The 27,426-nt window shown below is 48.1% G+C and overlaps 1 protein-coding gene across 1 annotated transcript; it reads left to right on the forward strand.

The window, feature by feature from the left end:
* Positions 1-3,874: 3,874 nt before the first annotated feature.
* LOC125604315 lies at positions 3,875-8,043 on the forward strand. The gene is made up of 6 exons (XM_048774738.1): positions 3,875-4,981; positions 5,048-5,344; positions 5,492-6,143; positions 6,319-6,866; positions 7,327-7,642; positions 7,700-8,043. Exons 1-6 carry the CDS (start codon positions 3,875-3,877, stop codon positions 8,041-8,043), a joined length of 3,264 nt encoding a protein of 1,087 aa, XP_048630695.1.
* The last annotated feature ends 19,383 nt before the right edge of the window (positions 8,044-27,426 follow it).

The raw sequence follows: 27,426 nt of genomic DNA on the forward strand, positions 1-27,426 counted from the left end.
GCCACGGACGTCCTGTGTGTGCTGACGGACACACATAGACACACACAGACAGCCACAGACGTCCTGTGTGTGCTGACGGACAGCCACGGACGCCCTGTGTGTGCTGGCAGACACCCACGGATGTCTTATGTGTATTGAACAGACAGCCCACGTGGGCCAAAATCATCCGAACAGTCCACGGGAAGGGTCAGCGTTCTGATTCCACGGACCAACGTTCTGTTATGTGTACTGATGGACAGCCACGGACGTCCTGTACGTGCTGACGAACACACACGGACACACACGAACAGCCACAGACGTCCTGTGTGTGCTGATGGACAGCCACAGACAGCCACAGGTGTCCTGTGTGTGCTGGCGGACACCCACAGACGTCCTGTGTGTACTGAGCAGACAGCCCACGTGGGCCAAAATCACCCGAACAGTCCACGGGAAGGCCAACGTGCTAAGTCCAAGGACCAACGTGCTGATATGTGTACTGATGGACAGCCACAGACGTCATGTGTGTGCTGACGGACACACACGGACAGCCATGGACTTCCTGTGTGTGCTGACGGACACACACGGACACACACACACAGCCACGAACGTCCTGTGTGTGCTGACGGACACACACGGACACACACAGACAGCCACGGACAGCGACATACGTCTTGTGTGTGCTGGCGGACACCCACAGACGTCCTGTGTGTACTGAACAGACAGCCCACGTGGGCCAAAATCACCCGAACAGTCCACGGGAAGGGTCTGCGTGCTGAGTCCAAGGTCCAACGTGCTGATATGTGTGCTGATGGACAGCCACGTACGTCCTCTTTGTGCTGACGGACACACATGGACACACACGGACACACACAGACAGCACGGTCTTCCTGTGTGTGTGCTGACGGACACCCACGGACGTCCTGTATGTGCTGATGGACACCCACGGACGTCCTGCGTGTACTGAACAGACAGCCCACGTGGGCCAAAATCACCCGAACAGTCCATGGGAAGGGCCAGCATGCTGAGTCCAAGGACCAGCGTGCTGATATGTGTACTGATGGACAGCCACAGACGTCCTGTGTGTGCTGACGGACACACACGGACACACGTGGACACACACGGACAGCCACGATCGTCCTGTGTGTGCTGACGGATACACACGGTTACACACAGACAGCCACAGACGTCCTGTGTATGCTGACGGACACACATAGACACACACATACAGCTCACGTGGGCCAAAATCATCCGAACAGTCCACGGGAAGGGTCAGCGTGCTAAGTCCAAGGACCAACGTTCTGTTATGTGTACTGATGGACAGCCATGGACGTCCTGTACGTGCTGACAAACACACACGGACACACACGAACAGCCATGGACGTCCTGTGTGTGCTGATGGACAGCCACGGACAGCCACAGACATCCTGTGTGTGCTGGCAGACACCCACGGATGATGCGGCCATCCAAGTAGAGGTTCCCGTAGTTACTAGTGGTCCAACTACCCGGAGTGGAGCCAAGGCCATAAGACTTGGATTTTCTAAAGCTGTCCAACAAATCCTTTATCAAGATGAAGAGCTGTTGATTGAAGAGATGGTCCAATTGAAGATGCAAGATCCAGCCGGTCCAATAGAGGTTCAAGACCAAGCCGGTTCCCTCCAATTCAGATCACTCGGCCAGAACCAAACCGGCCTAACCATCTCTACATGTGATCTCGGTTCAGATACCTCCCCAAGCTCAGCCGGTTCTGAGTAATCCGCCCAATCCATTTAAGGTAAGCAGGTAAGATTTCAATTATGATTTCTAACTGGTTTATGTTTCTGGTTTGTGTTGGTTCTTTTTAATTTCAATTTAAGAACTCATGGGCAAATTGTTTAAGTCTTTATTTTCTTTGAGTCCAATAATTCAAGGCCTTTGTTTAGCCTTTGCTTTAGCTTGTCCTAGTAGAGTCGGCCCATTTTGTTTAGGCCTTGTCGATTTTAGCTTGTCCAAGAGAGTCCATGTTGTTTTGGCTTCAAGTCCCCTAGAAGGGCATAGCTGCACGGTATTTAATCCCCACTATAAGAAGCCTTGTATTTTTTTTAGCTTATGAAATATATGAGATAGTTTGCCCTAGCAAAACCCTTTCTTTTCTCTCTAGTTTGCGTGAGAAGCCAACCTAGAAAGAGCCTTGAATCTTATCAAGTTTTCATCACCAAACTTGTGGTGATTCTTCATTCCATTCCATCCAACAATCCGGCCTTGAGAGAGACTTCAGTCCAGCAAGCCTGATTCCACCTTCACGCCATCTCCATCCCCCTGTTCTTGTTGAGAGAGACTTCAGTCCAGCAACTTGAATCCATCCTCCATCTCTATCTTTTCTTGTTTTTATTTCATTTCAGCATCATATAGTTATAGATCGGCCATTGATATAAAAACCCATAAAAAGTCATCTTTATGTCCTGTTCATCATTTTCCAGTTAGTTTTCTTTCTGTTCTTCATTTTTGATTCATAAAACTCATAAAAATATCTCTCATTTGTTTCAGGAACCAGATCGGCCGTCTCTCTCTATCGCGTCCGTCCAAGCCGCGCCCTAGCCGTCCGTTCGTCCGTCCGTCCGTCCTGTCCAGTCCGGTTCTTGAACCTCTGACCGTCCACTTTAGCAGTCTGAATCCCAGCCTGTAACATTTGGTATCAGAGCTTAAGGCTCCTGAAAAATCGGTTTTATCTTGTCCTTAAGACATCTTGTCTGCCGGTTTTGTGTTCATCAACTATTTGCATTTGAAAAAAAAAAATTGTTCTTGCTGTTCTTGGTTGTTTATCCTAGTGTTTTTCTAGATCACTTTCGTGCATCAGTAAGATAGTCAACCTGTTTGTGAGATTGATCGACCAGCTTTCCTTATTGGGAGGTCGATTGACCAATTTGCAATAAATTTGATTCTTACTTGACCAAGTTAGCTAGATTGATTAGTTGCATTTAGTTTTGATTACCAATCCTATTTAATTAAAAAAAAAAATATTCCATCTGATTTAAATTCGAAATCTGATTTGCATTTACATTTACACTTTCCTCTTTTATTTTCTTGATTGATTCGATTTTTCTTTTCAAAGTTAAAAAAAAAAAAGATTTCCAGTTTCCAATTAAACTTTTGATTCTAATTTCATATTTTCTTTAAAAAAAAATATTTCAACTTTCCTTTTTAAACTTTTCGAAATTCATCTTTCATATTTAAAAATAAAAAATAAACAAGTCATTTGCATCTACTTGATTGATTGTTTCTCTTCTTATATCCTCTATTTCCCTTTTGCACTTGATCTCTTTTGTTTCTTGTACACAGGAGAGACATGGGAGATGTCAATGCTAATGCTGTTCCAACCCAAGCTGACATCAACGCACAGCTAATGGCCGGCCAAGCCCAACTTACGGCCACTATGAATGCCGTGACCGAGCAGCTGGCTCGACTGGAACAACGCAACCGTCCCAATGATCCGCTTCCTAGGAGAAGGAACCATCCTTACTTGGAAGACCCACGTTTGTTCTCTGATGAGGACACTTCAGATTCTGAACCACCTGATCGAGAAGAGCCTCGACCTGCCCAAGCCGGACGAGAAGGTCGACGAGAGCATCGGATCCAAGGAGATGGGAGTCCGATCAGGAGGAGACGCCGAGAGGATGAAGTCCCTTGGCAAGGAGGAAAGGACCTCAAGCTTAACCCACCAACCTTTGCTGGAAAGGTCAATCCGGACGCCTACGTTGAATGGGAGAGGCGCATGGAATACATCTTCGAGTACTACAACTACTCTGAGGCCAGGAAGATAGCCTTAGCCGCGGCCTAACTGACCGAGAACGCTCTATCTTGGTGGGACAGAGAAGTGTCCGAGACCGGCCGAGTCTATAGAGTTGAGACTTGGGAAGAGATGCGATCCAAGCTTCGCACAAGGTATGTTCCTGCTTATTATCAGAGAGACTTACATAAACGTTTTCGTAAATTGTCTCAGGGAACGCGGACTGTAGAAGAGTACTATGAGGAGTTTGAGTCCCTCAGGAACAAGCTCAAGACACGCGAGACGCAAGAGACCCTGATGGCTCAGTTCATGGATGGGTTGCAAGACCGCATTGCCCGAAAGGTGGAGCGCCAGCAGTATGAGACCTTCCACAACCTGCTTCACTTTGCCGTCCAGGCCGAACAACACATCAAAAGGAAGAACGCGTCCACTGCCAGAGGCAAAGGAACCTGGACGCAACCGGCTTCCAAAGGAGTGGACAAGGGCAAGTCCGTGGATGAGGAGAACCGGTTCAAGAAAAATCAGACTGAACCGTCCAAGTCTGGTCCATCCGACCAGGGTAAGACCCAAGGTCAAAATCAACGTACCCGTGACATTACTTGTTTTAAATGTCAGGGAAAGGGACACTATGCCAGAGATTGCCCCAACAAGCGTGTAATGATCCTCAAGGCTGATGGTGAGTATGAATCCCAAGACGAGGCCGAAGTTGAGACCATGGTTTCTGATGAAGAGGTAGTCAATTATGCTGAGACCGGAGAGCTACTGGTTACCAGACGATCTCTCAGTGCCGTCTTCGATCCTGAAACCGTGCAAAGAGAAAACATCTTTCATACAAGATGTAGCGTGGAACAAAAGGTATGTAGCTTGATCATAGATGGTGGTTCTTGTACTAACGTGGCCAGCAAGTATCTTGTTGATACGCTAGGTTTGGCCAAGACGCCCCATCCGCGGCCATATCGGCTCAAGTGGCTCAATGATGAGACTGAGCTCAGGATAGCCGAGCAAGTGGTTGTGTCTTTCAGTATTGGTAAATACCATGATCAGGTCAAGTGTGACGTTGTGCCTATGCAAGCCGGCCACATACTTCTAGGACGGCCATGGCAGTTCGATAAGGAGACCATTCATCATGGCCGGACCAATGTCTATAGCTTCAGCCACAACAACAAGAAGCACAGCCTAGCACCTCTAAGTCCTCAAGAGGTTTATGAGATGCAGCAAGCAATGGATCATGCCAGCAAGGTAAGTAAGACTAACTTATACATCACTTCCAGCCAAGTAGTTAAGTCTTTACACCATGAGACGCAGGTGCTGCTAATGGTCTTTAGAGAAAGTTGTTTTGCAGGGATTGAGGCCACGGAGTTACCAGCCGAAGTACAAGGCCTCATGGAGCAATACAAGGACGTCTTTCCTGATGAGATCCCAGCCGGCCTACCTCCTATCCGAGGCATAGAACATCAGATCGATTTTGTGCCAGGCGCACCCTTGCCAAACCGAGCGGCCTACCGAGTTAATCCAGTAGAAGCCAAGGAGTTGGAGAGACAGGTCCAAGACCTCATGGATAAGGGTTACATCCGGGAGAGTCTTAGTCCGTGTGCTGTTCCGGTCCTATTGGTTCCAAAGAAGGATGGAACATGGCGCATGTGTGTGGACTGCCGGGCCATCAACAACATAACCATCAAATATCGGTACCCAATACCTAGACTAGATGATATGTTGGATGAACTATGTGGATCTGTTGTGTTCTCTAAGATTGATCTCAGGAGTGGATACCACCAAGTTCGAATGAAGGAGGGAGACGAGTGGAAGACAGCCTTCAAGACCAAGCAAGGTCTATACGAATGGCTGGTCATGCCGTTTGGCCTCACCAACGCCCCCAGCACCTTCATGAGACTCATGAACCAGGTTCTTCGACCTTTCATAGGGAAATTTGTGGTTGTGTACTTTGATGACATACTGATCTATAGCCGCTGCTTAGATGAGCACCTTAGACACCTTGAACAAGTGATCAAAGTTCTTAGGCAAGAAGGCCTTTATGCCAACTTAAAGAAATGTGTGTTTTGCACTGATGAATTGGTATTTTTAGGTTTTGTTGTTAGTTCACAGGGCCTGAAGGTAGATGAAGAGAAGATCAAGGCGATCCATGACTGGCATACACCTACCACCATTGGCCATGTTCGCAGTTTCCACGGCCTGGCCAGTTTCTATCGGCGGTTCGTCAAGGATTTCAGCACCATAGCCGCTGCCTTGACCTCTGTGATCAAGAAAAACGTATCCTTTATTTGGGGACCAGCCCAAGAAGAGTCTTTTAACAAGCTTAAATATAGTTTGACTCATGCACCAGTCCTTACTCTGCCTAACTTCGATAAAACTTTTGAGATTGAAAGTGATGCTTCAGGTACAGGTATAGGAGCCGTGCTTACTCAAGTAGGACGTCCAGTGGCCTACTTCAGAGAGAAACTGAGTGGAGCAACCTTGAACTACCCAACCTATGACAAAGAGCTTTATGCTCTAGTGAGATCACTTGAAACTTGGCAACATTATCTTTTGTCTGTCTAAAGAGTTTGTTATTCATACAGATCATGAGACGCTTACACACCTAAGAGGACAGACCACACTCAAGAGGAGGCACGCCAGATGGTTGGAGTTTGTGGAGACTTTTCCTTATGTGATTAAGTATAAGAAGGGCACAGATAATGTGGTGGCTGATGCCCTATCCCGGAGAAATACTCTTATCTCGACCATGGAAGCTAAGATCATGGGTTTTGAATTCATTAATGATTCTTATGCTACTGACCTTGATTTTCAAGAAGCTTTCAGGAACACCACACAAGGAGCATTCGATGTTTATTACCATCATGAAGGTTTCTTGTTCAAAGAAAAGAAGTTATGCATTCCCAAAGGCTCGATGAGGGAATTGCTGGTTCGGGAGGCTCATGGTGGCGGCCTCATGGGACATTTCGGCCGAGACAAGACCCTAAGTGTCCTGACCGACCATTTCTTTTGGCCGAACATGAAACGAGATGTGGAGAACCTATGCGCCAAATGCACTGTCTGTCTAAGGACAAAATCCAGGTCACATCCTTATGGTCTACACATGCCATTACCTATTCCTAACCACCCTTGGGTAGATGTTTCTATGGACTTTGTGCTGGGCTTGCCCAAGATAAACCACAAGGATTCCATTTTTGTAGTGGTGGACAGGTTCTCCAAGATGGCTCACTTCATAGCTTGTGACAAAACCAATGACGCTATCCAGACAGTCGACCTGTTCTTTAAAGAGGTGGTACGTCTCCATGGTCTTCCTCGAACCATTGTGTCCGACCGAGACTCTAAGTTTCTAAGTCATTTCTGGAAGACACTATGGGGTAAGATCAGAACAAAGCTATTGTTCTCGACCACTTGCCATCCACAAACGGACGACCAAACTGAGGTAGTAAACCGTACACTCTCAGTTGTTGAGAGCTACGGTCGGTAAGAACTTGAGGAACTGGTTATCTTGTTTACCGTTTATTGAGTTCGCTTATAACCATGCTAGACACTCTGCCACTGAACTTTCTCCTTTTGAAGTTGTTTATTGTTTTCAGCCTGAGACGCCTTTGGACATGTCCGAACTGCCAAAGTCTATGTTCCGCAGCCGAGAAGGTGCAACTAAGGCCGAGTTCGTTAAGAACATGCATCGGAGGGTTCGAGAGAAGTTAAAGGCAAAGGCGGCCAAGGTCAAAGCTCGTCTCGACCAGAAGAGAAAGGAGGTGTTGTTTGAACCAGGCAACTTTGTGTGGTTACACATGAGGCCAGAGCGTTTTCCAGAAGAAAGGAAGACCAAACTGTCACCCCGAGGCACTGGGCCGTTCTGGGTCCTTGAGAAGATCAATGACAATGCTTACAAGCTTGAGCTTCCAGGTGAGTTTAAGATTTCCCCTGTGTTCAATGTATCTGACTTGTCCCCTTTCCTTGCAGATAATGGTGTTCTAAGGCCAGAACCTTTTCAAGGGGGAGGGAATGATGCGGCATTCCAGGTACAGGTTCCCGTAGTTACTAGTGGTCCAACTACCCGGAGTGGAGCCAAGGCCATAAGACTTGGGTTTTCTAAAGCTGTCCAACAAATCCTTGATCAAGATGAAGAGCTGCTGATTGAAGAGATGGTCCAATTGAAGATGCAAGATCCAGCCGGTCCAATAGAGGTTCAAGATCAAGCCGGTTCCCTCCAATTCAGATCACTCGGCCAGAACCAAACCGGCCTAACCATCTCTACATGTGATCTCGGTTCAGATACCTCCCCAAGCTCAGCCGGTTCTGAGTAATCCGCCCAATCCATTTAAGGTAAGCAGGTAAGATTTCAATTATGATTTCTAACCGGTTTATGTTTCTGGTTTGTGTTAGTTCTTTTTAATTTCAATTCAAGAACTCATGGGCATATTGTTTAAGTCTTTATTTTCTTTGAGTCCAATAATTCAAGGCCTTTGTTTAGCCTTTGCTTTAGCTTGTCCTAGTAGAGTCGGCCCACTTTGTTTAGGCCTTGTCGATTTTAGCTTGTCCAAGAGAGTCCATGTTGTTTTTACTTCAAGTCCCCTAGAAGGGCATAGCTGCAGGGTATTTAATCCCCACTATAAGCAGCCTAGTATTTTTTTTAGCTTATGAAATATATGAGATAGTTTGCCCTAGCAAAACCCTTTCTTTTCTCTCTAGTTTGCGTGAGAAGCCAACCTAGAAAGAGCCTTGAATCTTATCAAGTTTTCATCACCAAACTTGTGGCGATTCTTCATTCCATTCCATCCAACAATCCGGCCTTGAGAGAGACTTCAGTCCAGCAAGCCTGATTCCACCTTCACGCCATCTCCATCCCCCTGTTTTTGTTGAGAGAGACTTCAGTCCAGCAACTTGAATCCATCCTCCATCTCTATCTTTTCTTGTTTTTATTTCATTTCAGCATCTTATAGTTATAGATCGGCCATTGATATAAAAACCCATAAAAAGTCATATTTATTTCCTGTTCATCATTTTCCAGTTAGTTTTCTTTCTGTTCTTCGTTTTTGATTCATAAAACTCATAAAAATATCTCTCATTTGTTTCAGGAACCAGATCGGCCATCCTCTCTCTATCGTGTCCGTCCAAGCCGCACCCTAGTCGTCCGTTCATCCGTCCGTCCTGTCCAGTCTGGTTCTTGAACCTCTGACCGTCCACTCTAGCAGTCTGAATCCCAGCCTGTAACAACGGACGTCCTGTGTGTATTGAGCAGACAGCCGACGTGGGCCAAAATAACCCGAACAGTCCACGGGAAGGGCCTGCGTGCTGAGTCCATGGACCAGCGTGCTGATATGTGTACTGATTGACAGCCACGGACGTCCTGTGTGTGCTGACGGACACACACAGACACACGCGGACAGCCACAGACATCCTGTGTGTGCTGACGGACAGCCACAGACAGCCACAGACATCCTGTGTGTGCTGGCGGACACCCACAGACGTCCTGTGTGTACTGAATTGAGAGCCCACGTGGGCCAAAATCACCCGAACAGTCCACGGGAAGGGTCAGTGTGCTTAGTCCAAGGACCAACGTGCTGATATGTGTACTGATGGACAGCCACGTTTGTCCTGTGTGTGCTGACGGACACACACGTTCACACACAGACACACACAGACAGCCACGAACGTCGTGTGTGTGCTGACGGACACCCACGGACGTCCTGTGTGTGCTGACGGACACCCACGGACGTCCTGTGTGTACTGAACAGACAGCCCACCTGGGCTAAAATCACCCGAACAGTCCACGGGAAGGGGCAGCGTGCTGATTCCAAGGACCAGCGTGCTGATATGTTTACTGATGGACAGCCTTGGATGTCATGTGTGTGCTGACGGACACACACGGACACACACAGACACACACAGACAGCCACGAACGTCCTGTGTGTTCTGACGGACACCCACGGACGTCCTGTGTGTGCTGACGGACACCCATGGACGTCCTGTGTGTACTGAACAGACAGCCCACCTGGGCTAAAATCACCCGAACAGTCCACGGGAAGGGGCAGCGTGCTGATTCCAAGGACCAGCGTGCTGATATGTGTACTGATGGACCGCCTTGGACGTCCTGTGTGTGCTGACGGACCCACACGGACAGCCACGGACGTCCTGTGTGTGCTGACGGACAGCCACAGGCAGCGACGGACCACAGACAGCCACGGACGTCCTGTGTGTGCTGGCGGACACCCACGGACGTCCTGTGTGAACTGAACAGAGAGCCCACGTGGGCCAAAATCACCCGAACAGTCCACGGGAAGGGTCAGCGTGCTGAATCCAAGGACCAACGTGCTGATATCTTTACTGATGGACAGCCACGGACTTCTTGTGTGTGCTGACGGACACAAACGGACACAAACGGACGTTCTGTGTGTGCTAACGGACACTCACGGACTCCTGTGTGTGCTGACGGAGACCCACGGACGTCCTGTGTGTACTGAACAGACAGCCCACTTGGGCCAAAATCACCCGAAGAGTCCACGAGAAAGTCCAGCGTGCTGAGTCCAAGGACCAGCGTGCTGATATGTGTACTGATGGACAGCCACGGACGTCCTGTGTGTGCTGACGGACACACACGGACAACCACGGATGTCCTGTGTGTGCTGGCGGACACCCACGGACGTCCTGTGTGTACTGAACAGACATCCCACGTCGGCCAAAATTACCCGAACAGTCCACGGGAAGGGTCAGCGTGCTGAGTCCAAGGTCCAACGTTTTGTTATGTGTACTGATGGACAGCCACAGACGTCCTGTACGTGCTGACGAACACACACGGACACACACGAACAGCCACGGACGTCCTGTGTGTGCTGATGGACAGCCACAGACGTCCTGTGTGTGCTGGTAGACACCCACGGACATCCTGTGTGTACTGAGCAGACAGCCCACGTGGGCCAAAATAACCTGAACAGTCCACGGGAAGGGCCTGCGTGCTGAGTCCATGTACCAGCGTGCTGATATGTGTTTTGATGGACAGCCACGGACGTCCTGTGTGTGCTGACGGACACCCACGGACGTCCTGTGTGTGCTGACGGACACCCACTGACGTCCTGTGTGTACTGAACAGACAGCCCACGTGGGCCAAAATCACTCGAACAGTCCACGGGAAGGGCCAGCGTGCTGATTCCAAGGACCAGCGTGATGATATGTGTACTGATGGACAGCCACAGACATCCTGTGTGTGCTGACGGACACACGCGGACACTCGCGGACACACACGGACAGCCACGAACGTCCTGTGTGTGCTGACGGATACACACGGTTCCACACAGACAGCCACGGACGTCCTTTGTGTGCTGACGGACACACATAGACACACACAGACAGCCACAGACGTCCTGTGTGTGCTGACGGACAGCCACGGACGCCCTGTGTGTGCTGGCGGACACCCACGGACGTCTTATGTGTATTGAACAGACAGCCCACGTGGGCCAAAATCATCCGAATAGTCCACGGGAAGGGTCAGCGTTCTGAGTCCAAGGACCAACGTTCTGTTATGTGTACTGATGGACAGCCACAGACGTCCTGTACGTGCTGACGAACACACACGGACACACACGAACAGCCACGGACGTCGTGTGTGTGCTGATGGACAGCCACAGACGTCCTGTGTGTGCTGGCAGACACCCACAGACGTCCTGTGTGTACTGAGCAGACTGCTTACGTGGGCCAAAATCACCCGAACAGTCCACAGGAAGGCCAGCGTGCTGAGTCCAAGGACCAACGTTGTTACAGGCTGGGATTCAGACTGCTAAAGCGGACGGTCAGAGGTTCAAGAACCAGACTAGACAGGACGGACGGATGGACGGACGGCTAGGGCGCGGCTTGGACGGACGCGATAGAGAGAGATGGCCGATCTGGTTCCTGAAACAAATGAGAGATATTTTTATGAGTTTTATGAATCAAAAATGAAGAACAGAAAGAAAACTAACTGGAAAATGATGAACAGGAAATAAATATGACTTTTTATGGGTTTTTATATCAATGGCCGATCTATAACTGTATGATGCTGAAATGAAATAAAAACAAGAAAAGATAGAGATGGAGGATGGATTCAAGTTGCTGGACTGAAGTCTCTCTCAACAAGAACAGGGGGATGGAGATGGTGTGAAGGTGGAATCAGGCTTGGTGGACTGAAGTCTCTCTCAAGGCCGGATTGTTGGATGGAATGGAATGAAGAATCGCCATAAGTTTGGTGATGAAAACTTGATATGATTCAAGGCTCTTTCTAGATTGGCTTCTCACGCAAACTAGAGAGAAAAGAAAGGGTTTTGCTAGGGTAAACTTTCATAAGCTAAAAAAAATACAAGGCTGCTTATAGTGGGGATTAAATACCCTACAGCTATGCCCTTCTAGGGGACTTGAAGCAAAAACAACATGGACTCTCTTGGACAAGCTAAAATCGACAAGGCCTAAACAAAGTGGGCCGACTCTACTTGGACAAGCTAAAGCAAAGGCTAAACAAAGGCCTTGAATTATTGGACTCAGAGAAAATAAAGACGTAAACAATTTTCCCATGAGTTCTTGAATTGAAATTAAAAAGAACCAACACAAACCAGAAACATAAACCGGTTATAAATCATAATTGAAATCTTACCTGCTTACCTTAAATGGATTAGGCAGATTACTCAGAACCAGCTTAGCTTGGGGAGGTATCTGACCCGAGATCACATGTAGAGATGGTTAGGCCGGTTTGGTTCTGGCCGAGTGATCTTAATTGGAGGGAACCGGCTTGATCTTGAACCTCTATTGGACCGGCTGTATCTTGAATCTTCAATTGGACCATCTCTTCAATCAGCAGCTCTTCATCTTGATCAAGGATTTGTTGGACAGCTTTAGAAAATCCAAGTCTTATGGCCTTGGCTCCACTCCGGGTAGTTGGACAACTAGTAACTACGGGAACCTCTACTTGGATGGCCGCATCATTCCCTCCCCCTTGAAAAGGTTCTGGCCTCAGAACACCATCATCTGCAAGGAAAGGGGACAAGTCAGAAACATTGAACACAGGGGAAATCTTAAACTCACCTGGAAGCTCAAGCTTGTAAGCATTGTCATTGATCTTCTCAAGGACCCGTAACGGCCCAGTGCCTCGGGGTGACAGTTTGGACTTCCTTTCTTCTGGAAAACGCTCTGGCCTCATGTGTAACCACACTAAGTCGCCTGGTTCAAACAACACCTCCTTTCTCTTCTGGTCGAGACGGGCTTTGACCTTGGCCGCCTTTGCCTCTAACTTCTCTCGAACCCTCTGATGCATGTTCTTAACGAACTCGGCCTTAGTTGCAACTTCTCGGCTGCGGAACATAGACTTTGGCAGTTCGGACATGTCTAAAGGCGTCTCAGGCTGAAAACCATAAACAACTTCAAAAGGAGAAAGTTCAGTGGCAGAGTGTCTAGCATGGTTATAAGCAAACTCAATAAACGGTAAACAAGATAACCAGTTCCTCAAGTTCTTACCGACTGTAGCTCTCAACAACTGAGAGAGTGTACGGTTTACTACCTCAGTTTGGCCGTCCGTTTGTGGATGGCAAGTGGTCGAGAACAATAGCTTTGTTCCGATCTTACCCCGTAGTGTCTTCCAGAAATGACTTAGAAACTTAGAGTCTCGGTCGGACACAATGGTTCGAGGAATACCATGGAGACGTACTACCTCTTTAAAGAACATGTCGGCTGTCTAGGTAGCGTCATTGGTTTTGTCACAAGCTATGAAGTGAGCCATCTTGGAGAACCTGTCCACCACTACAAAAATGGAACACTTGTGGTTTATCTTGGGCAAGCCCAGCACAAATTCCATAGAAACATCTACCCAAGGGTGGTTAGGAATAGGTAATGGCATGTGTAAACCATAAGGATGTGACCTGGATTTTGTCTTGAGACAGACAGTGCATTTGGCGCATAGGTTCTCCACATCTCGTTTCATGTTCGGCCAAAAGAAATGGTCGGTCAGGACACTTAGGGTCTTGTCTCGGCCGAAATGTCCCATGAGGCCGCCACCATGAGCCTCCCCAACCAGCAATTCCCTCATCGAGCCTTTGGGAATGCATAACTTCTTTTCTTTGAACAAGAAACCTTCATGCTGGTAATAAACACCGAATGCTCCTTGTGTGGTGTTCCTGAAAGCTTCTTGAAAATCAAGGTCAGTAGCATAAGAATCTTTAATGAATTCAAAACCCATGATCTTAGCTTCCATGGTCGAGATAAGAGTATGTCTCCGGGATAGGGCATCAGCCACCACATTGTCTTTGCCTTTCTTATACTTAATCACATAAGGAAAAGTCTCCACAAACTCCAACCATCTGGCGTGCCTCCTCTTGAGTGTGGTCTGTCCTCTTAGGTGGTTAAGCGTCTCATGATCTGTATGAATAACAAACTCTTTAGACAAAAGATAATGATGCCAAGTTTCAAGTGATCTCACTAGAGCATAAAGCTCTTTGTCATAGGTTGGGTAGTTCAAGGTTGCTCCACTCAGTTTCTCGCTGAAGTAGGCCACTGGACGTCCTCCTTGAGTAAGCACGGCTCCTATACCTGTACCTGAAGCATCACATTCAATCTCAAAAGTTTTATCGAAGTTAGGTAGAGTAAGGACTGGTGCATGAGTCAAACTATATTTAAGCTTGTTAAAAGACTCTTCTTGGGCTGGTCCCCAAATAAAGGATATGTTCTTCTTGATCACAGAGGTCAAGGCAGCGGCTATGGTGCTGAAATCCTTGACAAACCGCCGATAGAAACTGGCCAGGCCGTGGAAACTGCGAACATGGCCAATGGTGGTAGGTGTAGGCCAGTCTTGGATCGCCTTGATCTTCTCTTCATCTACCTTCAGGCCCTGTGAACTAACAACAAAACCTAAAAATACCAATTCATCAGTGGAAAACACACATTTCTTTAAGTTGGCATAAAGGCCTTCTTGCCTAAGAACTTTGATCACTTGTTCAAGGTGTCTAAGGTGGTCAACTAAGCAGCGGCTATAGATCAGTATGTCATCAAAGTACACAACCACAAATTTCCCTATGAAAGGTCGAAGAACCTGGTTCATGAGTCTCATGAATGTGCTGGGGGCGTTGGTGAGGCCAAACGGCATGACCAGCCATTCGTATAGACCTTGCTTGGTCTTGAAGGCTGTCTTCCACTTGTCTCCCTCCTTCATTTGAACTTGGTGGTATCCACGCCTGAGATCAATCTTAGAGAACACAACAGATCCACTTAGTTCATCCAACATATCATCTAGTATAGGTATTGGGTACCGATATTTGATGGTTATGTTGTTGATGGCCCGGCAGTCCACACACATGCGCCATGTTCCATCCTTCTTTGGAACCAAAAGGACCGGAACAGCACACGGACTAAGACTCTCCCGGATCTAACCCTTATCAATGAGGTCTTGAACCTGTCTCTCCAACTCCTTGGCTTCTTCTGGATTAACTCGGTAGGCCGCTCGGTTTGGCAAGGGTGCGCCTGGGACAAAATTGATCTGATGTTCTATGCCTCTGATAGGAGGTAGGCCGGCTGGGATCTCATCAGGAAAGACGTCCTTGTATTGATCCATGAGAGGCCTTGTACTTCGGCTGGTAACTCCGTGGCCTCAATCCCTGCAAAACAACTTTCTCTAAAGACCATTAGCAGCACCTGCGTCTCATGGTGTAAAGACTTAACTACTTGGATGGAAGTGATGTATAAGTTAGTCTTACTTACCTTGCTGGCATGATCCATTTCTTGCTGCATCTCATAAACCTCTTGAGGACTTAGAGGTGCTAGGCTGTGCTTCTTATTGTTGTGGCTGAAGCTATAGACATTGGTCCGGCCATGATGAATGGTCTCCTTATCAAACTGCCATGGCCGTCCTAGAAGTATGTGGCCGGCTTGCATAGGCACAACGTCACACTTGACCTGATCATGGAATTTACCAATACTGAAAGACACAACCACTTGCTCGGCTATCCTGAGCTCAGTCTCATCATTGAGCCACTTGAGCCGATATGGCCGCGGATGGGGCGTCTTGGCCAAACCTAGCTTATCAACAAGATACTTGCTGGCCACGTTAGTACAAGAACCACCATCTATGATCAAGCTACATACCTTTTGTTCCACGCTACATCTTGTATGAAAGATGTTTTCTCTTTGAACGGTTTCAGGATCGAAGAGGGCACTGAGAGATCGTCTGGTAACCAGTAGCTCTCCAGTCTCAGCATAATCGACTACCTCTTCATCAGAAACCATGGTCTCAACTTCGGCCTCGTCTTGGGATTCATACTCACCATCAGCCTTGAGGATCATTACACGCTTGTTGGGGCAATCTCTGGCATAGTGTCCCTTTCCCTGACATTTAAAACAAGTAATGTCCCGGGTACGTTGATTTTGACCTTGGGTCTTACCTTGGTCGGATGGACCAGACTTGGACGGTTCAGTCTGATTTTTCTTGAACCGGTTCTCCACATCCACGGACTTGCCCTTGTCCACTCCTTTGGAAGCCGGTTGCGTCCAGGTTCCTTTGCCTCTGGCTGTGGACGCGTTCTTCCTTTTGATGTGTTGTTCGGCCTGGACGACAAAGTGAAGCATTTCGTGGAAGGTCTCATACTGCTGGCGCTCCACCTTTCGGGCAATGCGGTCTTGCAACCCATCCATGAACTGAGCCATCAGGGTCTCTTGCGTCTCGCGTGTCTTGAGCTTTTTCCTGAGGGACTCAAACTCCTCATAGTACTCTTCTACAGTCTGCGTTCCCTGAGACAACTTACGAAAACGTTTCTGGACCACGATCACTCAATGATCTTAGTTAAGGTCCTTATCTTGACTCCTGCATCAAACAACTCCCCTAGGTAATTAGTCATTCAACCAACCATCCCCACAGACATAAGTAACCTCTGAGAAGTCTTCGAAAGGATAAGGATATGTATTTGGCCTATCTCGGCTCAAGCACAATCCGAAATCCTTTTGCCTTATAGGCAATAGTACCAAGTCCATCTTATGGACTGACAAAGCTCATTAGATCCTAAGTCAATCAACCAACCATCCTCACATGACTTGGAACTGATGAGTCATCATCTGGCCTGACCGGCCTTGGGACTTAACCCAAACAACATATATGACTTGTTCATACCAACCGATGCATTCATTAATCAGGTTAGTACTGACACCTTAGACCATCATCCAGAGGTCAGGTCGTCCATACTCAACCATGACCAGATCTTACACGGTCTTCCTTGAACAACCATACTTAGGCTTAGTACTTATGGTCTACGACACATAGTACTAGCCATACACTTCGTCATGACCCTTAGCCAATCTCGAAGCTATCAACACCAAGGTTGATATCTAGAAGCATCACATCAATACTCTTACTCCAGCAACGTGACTATCCATACTAGTGTTCGGCCATCGAACCATCATCAAGAAACATGATCCGACCACTAGACTTGATAAACCATCATCCACTTAGCACGTACTGATATAATCGGCCTTCCATTGCCATCATGTAGGTCTACTCCCTACATAAGACATATGGCGCCTATCCTACTCACCAACCCAAAGTTGATTGTAAGATATCCCACTTAGCCTTTGCGGCCAAAACCATCCAACCATAGCCGGATCATCCATAGTCCCGTCAAACCATCTGGTTAAGATCTAGGTGCGATCGACCAGTTATAAGTCCGGCCCAAAGGCTCACGGACCTTCTTACCTGATCCGACCCAAAGCCTGGATCCATACCACAGAGTAAGGCCCAAGACAAAACCGGATTGCCTTGCAACCAATCAGACCTTGCGACACAACACTCCGGTTAAACTGACCGTCCGTCCGTTCGACTATGCAGCCGCGGACTGTCCACTTGGTTCGGCCTAAGCCTTGAACCAATGGCACCGTTTGGAACTCACACCCTTTGGGAACTAGTACCCTTTGGACACACGTTCCTCTTGGAATCTCATGACCCTTGGCAACTCGCACCCATTCAGATGTTCCAACCGTTCGACCTAACTGTCCGTAGGGACTGTCTGGTTCGTGCGTGTCTCCGGCCTATGGCTAAAGGACCACGCCTTAACCTACACAAGTCATGAACCATTGTGACTGTTCAGGGAAGGGTTGAAACCGTTCAGAACAGAACAGAACCGCCCCTATCCACTCGGATCACCTGAGACTGGTTTAGACCATGCGCGCCCCTAACTTGACGGTTATGGACCGCGACCGCATTACTCAACCAGAACCACGGTTAATACCAATCCCAACATATCCACAAGGCCACGCCAATGTACAGAAGGATTAGAAGAAGAATTGGATGAAAAGAATGAGAAGAATAGAACACAATCCAAACGCCCATGGCTAGACCGGTTCGGACTGTCCGATTGTCTTAGCCGATGAGTCGGTGGTTACCCCACTGACCCTATATGACTGAACCACGGCTTTGGAGTCCTTCTCCAGACCTTTCTCTATGCCTTGGGTATTCATAACCACACGGCCTCCTCCCTCCTAAACCGTTCTCCTTGCCGGAGATACAAAACCACCACGACCGGCCCTTTTCCGGCCGATCTCTTGGCCGGGACTCTCTCTTTCTCTTTCTCTACGTTTTTCTTTGAGTATTTTACTATGGAATTGGATAATGAAATCGACAGGAGAGCCCCACATATTTATAGAAAACGAGGGGGTAAGTCTTGCCCCACGAACAGGCACGACTTGCTAGCGAATGGGCACCATTGGCCAAGGGTTGTCCCCTTTCGGCCACTTGCATCCCTTCGCCCTTTCTGATTGGGTTTGGAGTCGGTCACAAGCCCAACCCAAGCCCCAAGCCTCTTGGACTTAGCCCACGGCCTTGCCCAAAGACCCAACACCCCATGGCCTCATGGCCGGACCTCACAGCCTGCCACTGACCCAGACCCGGACCATCGGCCTAAAGCCCGAACAGTCCGTCTAGCTGAGGTGATCTGACTCTCAGCTGCCTCAGCTGGGTGAGCTAGTAGTCCAGCTAGTGGAGCTGACTTAGTAGGGACTGAGCTGGAGTGAACTAAACCTAGCTTCATTGAGCTGGTCGAGCTACTCGTCCACTTTGTCTAGTTACCGTCTTACTCGTCCTAGCTGTCTCTTAGCTTGTATAAGGTTAAGTCTAAGTTTCCTTATGTCCTTAACCTTCTTTCTCGACCATGGAATGCTTGCCTTGATGTCCTAAGACTGGCTGGTACGTTTCCTCGAACCATTGCCGTCCCGACAATCCTTTCCAGGATTAGGGGCGTGACATACCCTGTCCTGGATCATCACTGGAATGTCTTTAACCAGAGCTAGTGATTTCATAACTTGCCCACCGGCTTCACTCACCAAGCGAAGATCATTCCTGGTTCCCATTTGGTACATACCTTTTCCAATCATATCTGGACTCACAAAGCTATGTGTAGCTCCAGTATCAAATAGTACATGTGTTTCCACACCACCAATACATAAGGTCCCTACATAAGACCTCATCTAAGTATCTAGTCCATCCTAGATTCCTTACCATGCAGTTCTACTTAATTTAAAAAGAATAAGGTTAGACTTTTTACCGGTGATCGCCTTGAAGGGTCCGGACTCATCCACATCCCTTGAAAGGTCATAGACTCGAGGCGCTGAGGTTTGGCCTTGCTTGTGGTCTGGTCGGTTGTTCTCAACACGACCCCTCCCTTGTCCAGTTTGCAACTGAGGACAGTCCACACGGAAATGCCCTCTCTTGCCACACTGATGACAAGTCCTGGCCTCACTGGTCGAGCATTGCCCACGGTTCCTCTCCGGTCCAGGACAGTCTCGAGCTGAGTGATCCATCTTACCACAACGGGTACAAGCTCCCATAGCCTTCCAGCACTCGCCTCCATGGTGTTTTCCACATTTGGGACACTCAGGCCTACCACTTGAGGTTTTACCCCCTTCGGCCGCATCCCTCTTTCTCTTCCGGTCACCACTCTGACCAGAAGACACCACCACACTCTTCAGTATTTGCTTGTTTTCTTCAGCCAGATTGGTCTCCAGCATTGCCATCCTTGTAAGACCCGAACCCTGGCCTCTCGACCTGATGGAGTCCGCAGGCTTACTTATTAATTTCTTTGCTTGTTTGATCCATTTTAAGTCTTTTATTTACTAAGTCATATTCGAATATGAGGTTCATAAACAAAGGAACAGATTGCACAGCGGAATAACAATGTATAAACTTTGTATTACTTAGAAACATGAGATTCAATACACAACTTCTTAATAGTCTCATAGACAATCACTAGTTCATCCCTAGCATCATCTAACCACACGTTACACAGCCTCTCACTGACCGAGCCTTCACGGCTCCTTGGCTTGACCAGAACCATCCTTAGTTCCTGAAACCACAACCAGATAAGCATTAATCATAACCGAGAATAGAACGGATTGATTCTACAATGCTTGGCTTGGTTCCTAGAACTTAGATAAACCTCAGTCAACATAATCATAAAACGTATGAACCTACCTACCGTATCCTAAGTCATTCAACCAACCACCCCTTGACTTAGAATCATATAGATAGTCCAGAATAGATAAACAGAACACACGAACAGATCCGGATCGTCCCCAAAGACCAATCCGTCTAACCGGATAGAATCTAGGTGCGACCGGCCAATGAAGGCCGGCTCAATGGCCCAACGGACTTCCTTACCTGATCCGGCCTTAGGCCTGGATCCAATCAGCCGAGTAAGCCTCAAGCCTAATCCGGAAGGCTTTGCAACCGGTCAGACCTTGCGACTCTATCTTGGCTTAGACAAACCGTGACCTTGTCTTAACTATACAAGCCATAGGCTGATCCATAAGGATCGGTCCTAACCTGTCCCGAAAGACACCGTTTGGAACATGCACCCTTTGGCCATTCGTGCCTCTTGGTCCTTGTACCTTTTGATGTTCGTAACCTTTGGTATCTCGTACCTTTTGGTCACTGACACCTTTTGGCAACTCACAACCTTTGGACACTCATGACTCTTGACAACTCGTGCCCTTTGGGTCATTCCCAACCGTTCGTCCAAACCGCCCAGTTTTGGTGCGATCGGATCATCCCACTAACCGACCCGTGTCTAGGCTAGCGGTTTGATTATGTTCGGCCAAAGCCTAGGGACGTGTCCCTTGGACTCAACCAACATAACCTTTCGTGTTTAACAAGAGAGAAGAGAAGAGAAATGAATTGAAACAGATAAGGAGAGCCGGATGGGACTTAGGAACCGAGCAGAGCCGCGGTGCGGTCGCATGGACCGTTGGTTCGGTCTGATGGAGCCACGGCCCATCACATACCTTGTGAACCACGTCTGGGTTCTCCATGCTCTTCTCCTTGTCTTGATCTCCCATTCTTGACCGGAGTTAGTTCCCAAACGATCAGGGTCGCCGGAACACAACACCACCACACTCGGCCTTTCTCTTGGCCGAAAATCTCTCTTTCTCTCTTTCTTTCTCTCTACGTTTTTCTCTGAGTATTTTACTCTGGAATTGGATAATGAAATCGACAAGAGAGCCCCCATATTTATAGAAAACGAGGGGGTAAGTCTTGCTCCACGAACAGGCACGACTTGCTAGGGAATGGGCACCATCGGCCAAGGGTTGTCCCCTTTCGGCCAGTTGCATCCCTTCGCCCTTTCTGATTGGGTTTGGGGTCGGTCACAAGCCCAACCCACGCCCCTAGCCTCTTGGACTTAGCCCACTGCCTTGCCCATAGACCCAACAGCCCATGGCCTCATGGCTGGACCTCACAGCCCGCCACTGACCCGGACCCGGACCATCGGCCTAAAGCCCGAACAGTCCGTCTAGCTGAGATGAGCTGACTCTCAGCTGCTTCAGCTGGGTGAGCTAGAAGTCCAGCTAGTGGAGCTGACTTAGTAGGGACTGAGCTGGAGTGAACTAAACCTAGCTTCATTGAGCTGGCCGAGCTACTCGTCCACTTCGTCCAGTTACCGTCTTACTCGTCCTAGCTGTCTCTTAGCTTGTATAAGGTTAAGTCTAAGTTTCCTTATGTCCTTAACCTTCTTTCTTGACCATGGAACGCTTGCCTTGAGACTGGCTTGTACGTTTCCTTGACCCATGGCCGTCCCAACAATCCTACTCAGGATTGGGGGTGTGACAAGTCTCCCCCCCTTGGGATGGATTCGTCCTCGAATCCGAATCGAATGCTTCCTCGGAAACAAACTGATCCCACCACTCTGGGTACTCTGCTTTCATTCTAGCTTCGGTTTCCCAAGTGATTATATCCTGAACATTACAGTCCCAGACAACCTTGACCATCTGGACCGTCTTCTTCCTTGTTGCTTTTTCCATCCTATCTATGATTCAAACTGGCCTCGTTTCCAAGGTTAGGTTCTTACCAAGATTGTCTGGAATGGCTGGAAGAGCGAAGTCTTGGTCCGTCAGGCATTTCCGGAGTTGGTAGACGTGGAACACATTATGAAATGCATCCATCTTGGCCGGCAAGTCCAACTTGTAGGCCACCATACCAACTCTTTCAATGATCTTGAACGGCCCCATGTATCTCGGATCTAATCATTTTGAGATACACCAAGTCACCTACTTGAAACTCGAGATCTTTCCTCCTTCGATCTGCATAGTTCTTTTGGCGAGCTTGTGCCTGTCTCATCTTCTCCCTCAAGAACTTGATCTTTTCGGTTGTCTCTTCGACAATCTCCGGACCAATCATGCTGCATTCCCCAACTTGGGTCCAGCACAAGGGTGTCCTGCATGGACACCCATACAGAGCTTCGTATGGCGACATGCCAATACTACTATGGAAACTATTGTTGTAAGCAAATTCTACCAGAGGTAGATGTTTTTCCCAGGAATTACCCCAGTCTAAAACACATGCTCGCAACATGTCTTCCAACGTCTGGATCGTACGTTCCGACTGTCCATCAGTCTGTGGGTGATAGGCTGTACTCATGTTCACTCTTGTTCCTAAAGCTTTTTGGAAAGCTTTCCAGAAGTAAGATGTAAACCTTGAATCCCTATCTGAAACTATACTTGCCGGCACACCATGTAGTCGGACGATCTCATCAATGTACATACGTACGATCTGGTCGACCCCATCCGACTTCTTGATAGCCAGAAAGTGTGCTGATTTGGTTACGCAATCAACCACAACCCAAACCGCATCTTTCTTACTCCTTGTGGTAGGGAACCCGGTCACAAAGTCCATTGTGATGTGATCCCATTTCCATTCCGGAATAGGCAAGCTTTGCAATAACCCACTAGGCACCTGATGTTCTGCTTTGATGAGTTGGCAAGTGGAACACTTGGCCACCCACTCCGCGACATCTGCCTTCATACGGATCCAATGATAGAATTTCTTAAGGTTCTGGTACATCTTGGTCGCAACAGGATGAACCGAGAATCTAGACTTATGAGCTTCCCTCATAATCTCTTCCTTTAGACTTCTATCATTAGGAACACTGATCCGACCGTTTACTAGGATGGTACTATCCTTTGCAGTCTGGTACTCCGTCTTATCATTCTGAGCAACCTTATTCAGGTTCTCGTCCTGACCTTGAGCCAACCAGATCCGAGTAAGCAGGTCAGCTTGGTTAACCGCCTCCAACCCCAAAGCTTCGGTTGCCTTAGTCAGCACGTTCAGCCGCAGAGCACAGACCATACCGTGCAGGTCGTCCACCTCCCGTTCGGCCGATACATCAGCCCTCTTCCGGCTCAAAGCGTCTGCTACCAGATTAGCCTTTCCCGGATAGTAGGTGATATCCAAATCGTAGTCAGCTACGAATTCCATCCACCTCCTCTGCCTTAAGTTTAACTCAGACTGGATGAATATATACTTAAGACTCTTATGGTCCATAAGTATCTGAACTTTGGCGCCATACAAGTATGATCGCCAAATCTTTAAGGCGAATACTACCGCAGCCATTTCGAGATCATGGGTGGGGTAGTTTCCCTCATGTTTTCTCAACTGCCTGGATGCATAGGCAATGACCTTCCCATGCTGGGCCAATACGCAACCTAGTCCAGTGATGGACGCGTCCGTATAAACCACATATGGTTGATCGGCCTCCGGAAGCACCAGGACGGGTGAGCTAGTCAGCATGTCCTTAATTACGGAGAAACATCCCTCGCAATCTTCAGCCCATGTGAACTTAACGTCCTTCCCAGTCAACCGCGTCATAGGCTGAGCCAAGCTTGCGAATCCTTTCACAAACTTTCTATAGTAACCTGCCAGCCCTAAGAAGCTACTGACTTCCGTGGCACTGCGTGGTCGGGGCCAATCCTTGATTGCCCTGATCTTCTCTGGATCCACCGAGATGCCCTGGTCGGAAACAATATGGCCGAGGAACCCAATACTCTTCTACCAAAAACTGCATTTACTGAGTTTAGCATAGAGTTTGTGTTCTTGTAATCGTTCCAGCACGGCTCTCAAGTGTTTCCTATGAGATTCCTCATCCTTGGAATAAATTAGGATATAATCAATGAAGATGATCACAAATTCATCCAAGAAATCCCAGAACACGCTGTTCATCATTATCATGAAAGCGGCAGGTGCATTGGTCAGACCGAACGGCATCACTACGAACTCGTAATGACCGTACCTGGTCATAAATGCCATCTTCCTAATATCATTTGGCTCTATAGGGATCTGATGATACCCTGAAGCCAAATCAATCTTGGAAAACCACTTGGCTCCTTTGAGTTGATCCAACAGCTTGTCTATCCTGGGCAACGGGTACTTGTTCTTCACAGTGACCCTGTTTAACCCTCGATAGTCGATGCACAGACGCATGCTACCATCCTTCTTTTTCACAAAGAGACTGGTGCACCCCAAGGGAGCTACTTGGCCGTATGAACCCCTTGTCAAGCAATTCTTCCAATTGCTTCTTTAGCTCGGCCATCTCGGCTGGAGCCATCCGGTACCGACTCTTGGACAGCGGAGCTGTCCCTGGCTCCAGTTCAATCATAAATGGATCTGACCTATCAGGGGGGACACCCTGTGGTACCTGGAACACATCTGGGAACTTCGACACCAACGAAGCCTCTGAAAGGTCTTTCAGACAGATAGAACTGCCCGGCTCTGTAGTTGTAATTGTAGCCAAAAAGGACTGACAACCCTGTTCCAACATCCAAATCGCTCGAACTGCTGAAACCACTACCTTCTCTTGAGTCGGACACAGACATTGGTACTGGATCAGATGAAGCCCAGTCTCCAATTGCACACGACCTCTATGGCAATCGAGAGTGGCCCGATACTATCCCAACCAGTCCATACCTAGGATCACTTCGTGATTATTTAGGTGGACACATACCAAATCCACAGGGAATACCTTTCCCTGTATTGACACTGGGTATTTGACATGAGACCTAGTGAGTTCATGGCTTGCCCTCCGGCCGCCCTCACTATCCGAATATTATCTCCAGCGTCCAGACAGAACAGACCCTTTCCGACCAGTCTCGGACTCACAAAACTATGTGTAGCCCCTGTGTCGAAAAGTAGTGGGTTTCCACACCACAAATCATGAGGGTTCCTAACAAAGACCCCCATCAGAATCCCCTAGACATTCTAGGTTCCAGACCAAGCATTTTCTACTTGAATGTAAAAAGAAAATTTTAGGAATCACCAGAGATCGAATCAAACGATCCAGAAGCGCCGTCGTCCTGGGACAGCTCATACACCCTTGGTGTTGTGGTCGGCCTACTCTCTGTCGACTTGCCTGTGTCTCCACGGCCCTTCCCTTGTCCTCCTTGTAGATTAGGACAGTCCGACTTGTAGTGTCCAGTCTTGCCACATAGGAAGCAAGTCACGGAGCCGATGCCACTGGACTGGTCTGAGAATCGGTTTGGTCGAGTGCAGTTTTGGATCGTGTGATCCATGCTGCCACATCGCACACAAGCCCCCATGGCCTTCCAGCTATCACCTGGATGATTCTTTCCACTTGGGACATGTAGGTCGGCCCCAGAGGTCTTACCTCCGTCCACCTGGTCCCACTTTCTCTTTTTATCATTTGTCTTGCCCGACGGGCCAGGCTGTGACTTAGCCTTAAGCTTAACTTCTTCAGCCAAGTTAGACTCTAGCAAAGCCACCCATTCCACCAGTTCTCCAACGGTGTTGAAAGTGCGGATCGAGCAATGGATCTTCAGTTCTGGCCTTAGGCCTCGGATGAACCTACGGACCTGGACTGCCTCGTCCTCTAGCTCTCTTCCAACAAACCGTCTGAGCCGGTTGAACTCTTCTTCGTACTCTCGTACGGTCCTGCGGCCTTGGGCTAAATCTAGAAACTGAGCTTCCAGACGATCCCAAGCCTCAGCAGGGAAGTATTTGCGGTTGAATTCAACATCAAAGTCCGCAAAACTTTCAAGACACCCATTGGTGCGCTTGTCCACTGCAAGCCACCAGTTATGCGGGTCCACATCCAGGAAGTGAACCGCAATGTCTCGTTTGTAATCCTCTGGACAGCGAGTTGATTGAAAGTTTCGGACCAGCCTACTCCTCCACTTGTCTGCCACAATAGGGTCGGTGCTACCGGAGAAATGCTTTGTACCCAACCTGGATAAATGTTGAAGCAGACTCAGATAGTCCACCTTCTTTTCAGACTTTTCCGGTGGATCGATCTCGATCACCTCAACCATTTCCACAACTGGACCATTGGTGTTTGGGATGGTCGTAGCCACAGGCGTAGCCTGGCCAACCGAGGAGTTCACTAGTGGTGTGAACAGTTGGGCCATAGCCGCCACCTAAGTCCCCATTACCTTCATGGCCTCTAACAAGTCCTCTTTGGACAGTGTTGCGGGCACATTAGCCGTTCCATCGGCCACTCTCTCATGCTGGTCACCATCACGGTTAGCGTTCGAGGATTCCACTTCCTCATCACTCTCCTGATGTTCCTGACCATCCCGTTGCGTCCCCGTAAGGTTAGCCTGATCAGTTCACAACACATCTCTAGTGTCAGCTGCGGCCGGATCGGTTTGCAATCTGGATAGATTGGTCCCGTCCATGGCCACTTGACTAGACTGACCGGTTGTTTTCTTACTCCTTCGGGACTTTCCCGATTTGCTTTTTCCAGCCTAAGGATTCAGACAATGTTAGTACGAAACACACTAACATAAACAGAACAAAAACTATCCCTAGACTAAGCAATCAAACCTCACCGTGAGACCTAATCAGCTGGCTGCGTGTGTGTGTGGACTGCATAACCCAACTATCCTAGAATCAAGCATGCTCTGATACCAACTTGTAAGACCCGAACCCTGGCCTCTCGACCTGATGGAGTCCGCAGGCTTACCTATTAATTTCTTTGCTTGTTTGATCCATTTTAACTCTTTTATTTACTAAGTCATATTCGAATATGAGGTTCATAAACAAAGGAACATATTGCACAGCGGAATAACAATGTATAAACTTTGTATTACTTAGAAACATGAGATTCAATACACAACTTCTTAACAGTCTCATAGACAATCACTAGTTCATCCCTAGCATCATCTAACCACAGCTTGACCAGAACCATCCTTTGTTCCTGAAACCACAACCAGATAAGCATTAATCATAACCGAGAATAAAACGGATTGATTCTACAATGCTTGGCTTGGTTCCTAGAACTTAGATAAACCTCAGTCAACATAATCATAAAACGTATGAACCTACCTACCGTATCCTAAGTCATTCAACCAACCACCCCTTGACTTAGAATCAGATAGATAGTCCAGAATAGATAAACAGAAAACACGAACAGATCCGGATC

The sequence above is a fragment of the Brassica napus genome, unplaced genomic scaffold, assembly GCF_020379485.1.
Source record: "Brassica napus cultivar Da-Ae unplaced genomic scaffold, Da-Ae ScsIHWf_521;HRSCAF=783, whole genome shotgun sequence".
Classification (NCBI taxonomy): domain Eukaryota; kingdom Viridiplantae; phylum Streptophyta; class Magnoliopsida; order Brassicales; family Brassicaceae; genus Brassica; species Brassica napus.

Excerpts from the sequence above, each read along its gene's own strand:
- LOC125604315 (XM_048774738.1), top strand. The coding sequence starts at position 3,875 with ATGCGATCCAAGCTTCGCACAAGGTATGTTCCTGCTTATTATCAGAGA. Across the intron at positions 5,345-5,491 it reads TTAGTCCGTGTGCTGTTCCG|ATTGATCTCAGGAGTGGATA; the intron begins GTCCTATTGGTT and ends GTGTTCTCTAAG. Across the intron at positions 6,867-7,326 it reads CTATTCCTAACCACCCTTGG|CCTGAGACGCCTTTGGACAT; the intron begins GTAGATGTTTCT and ends TATTGTTTTCAG.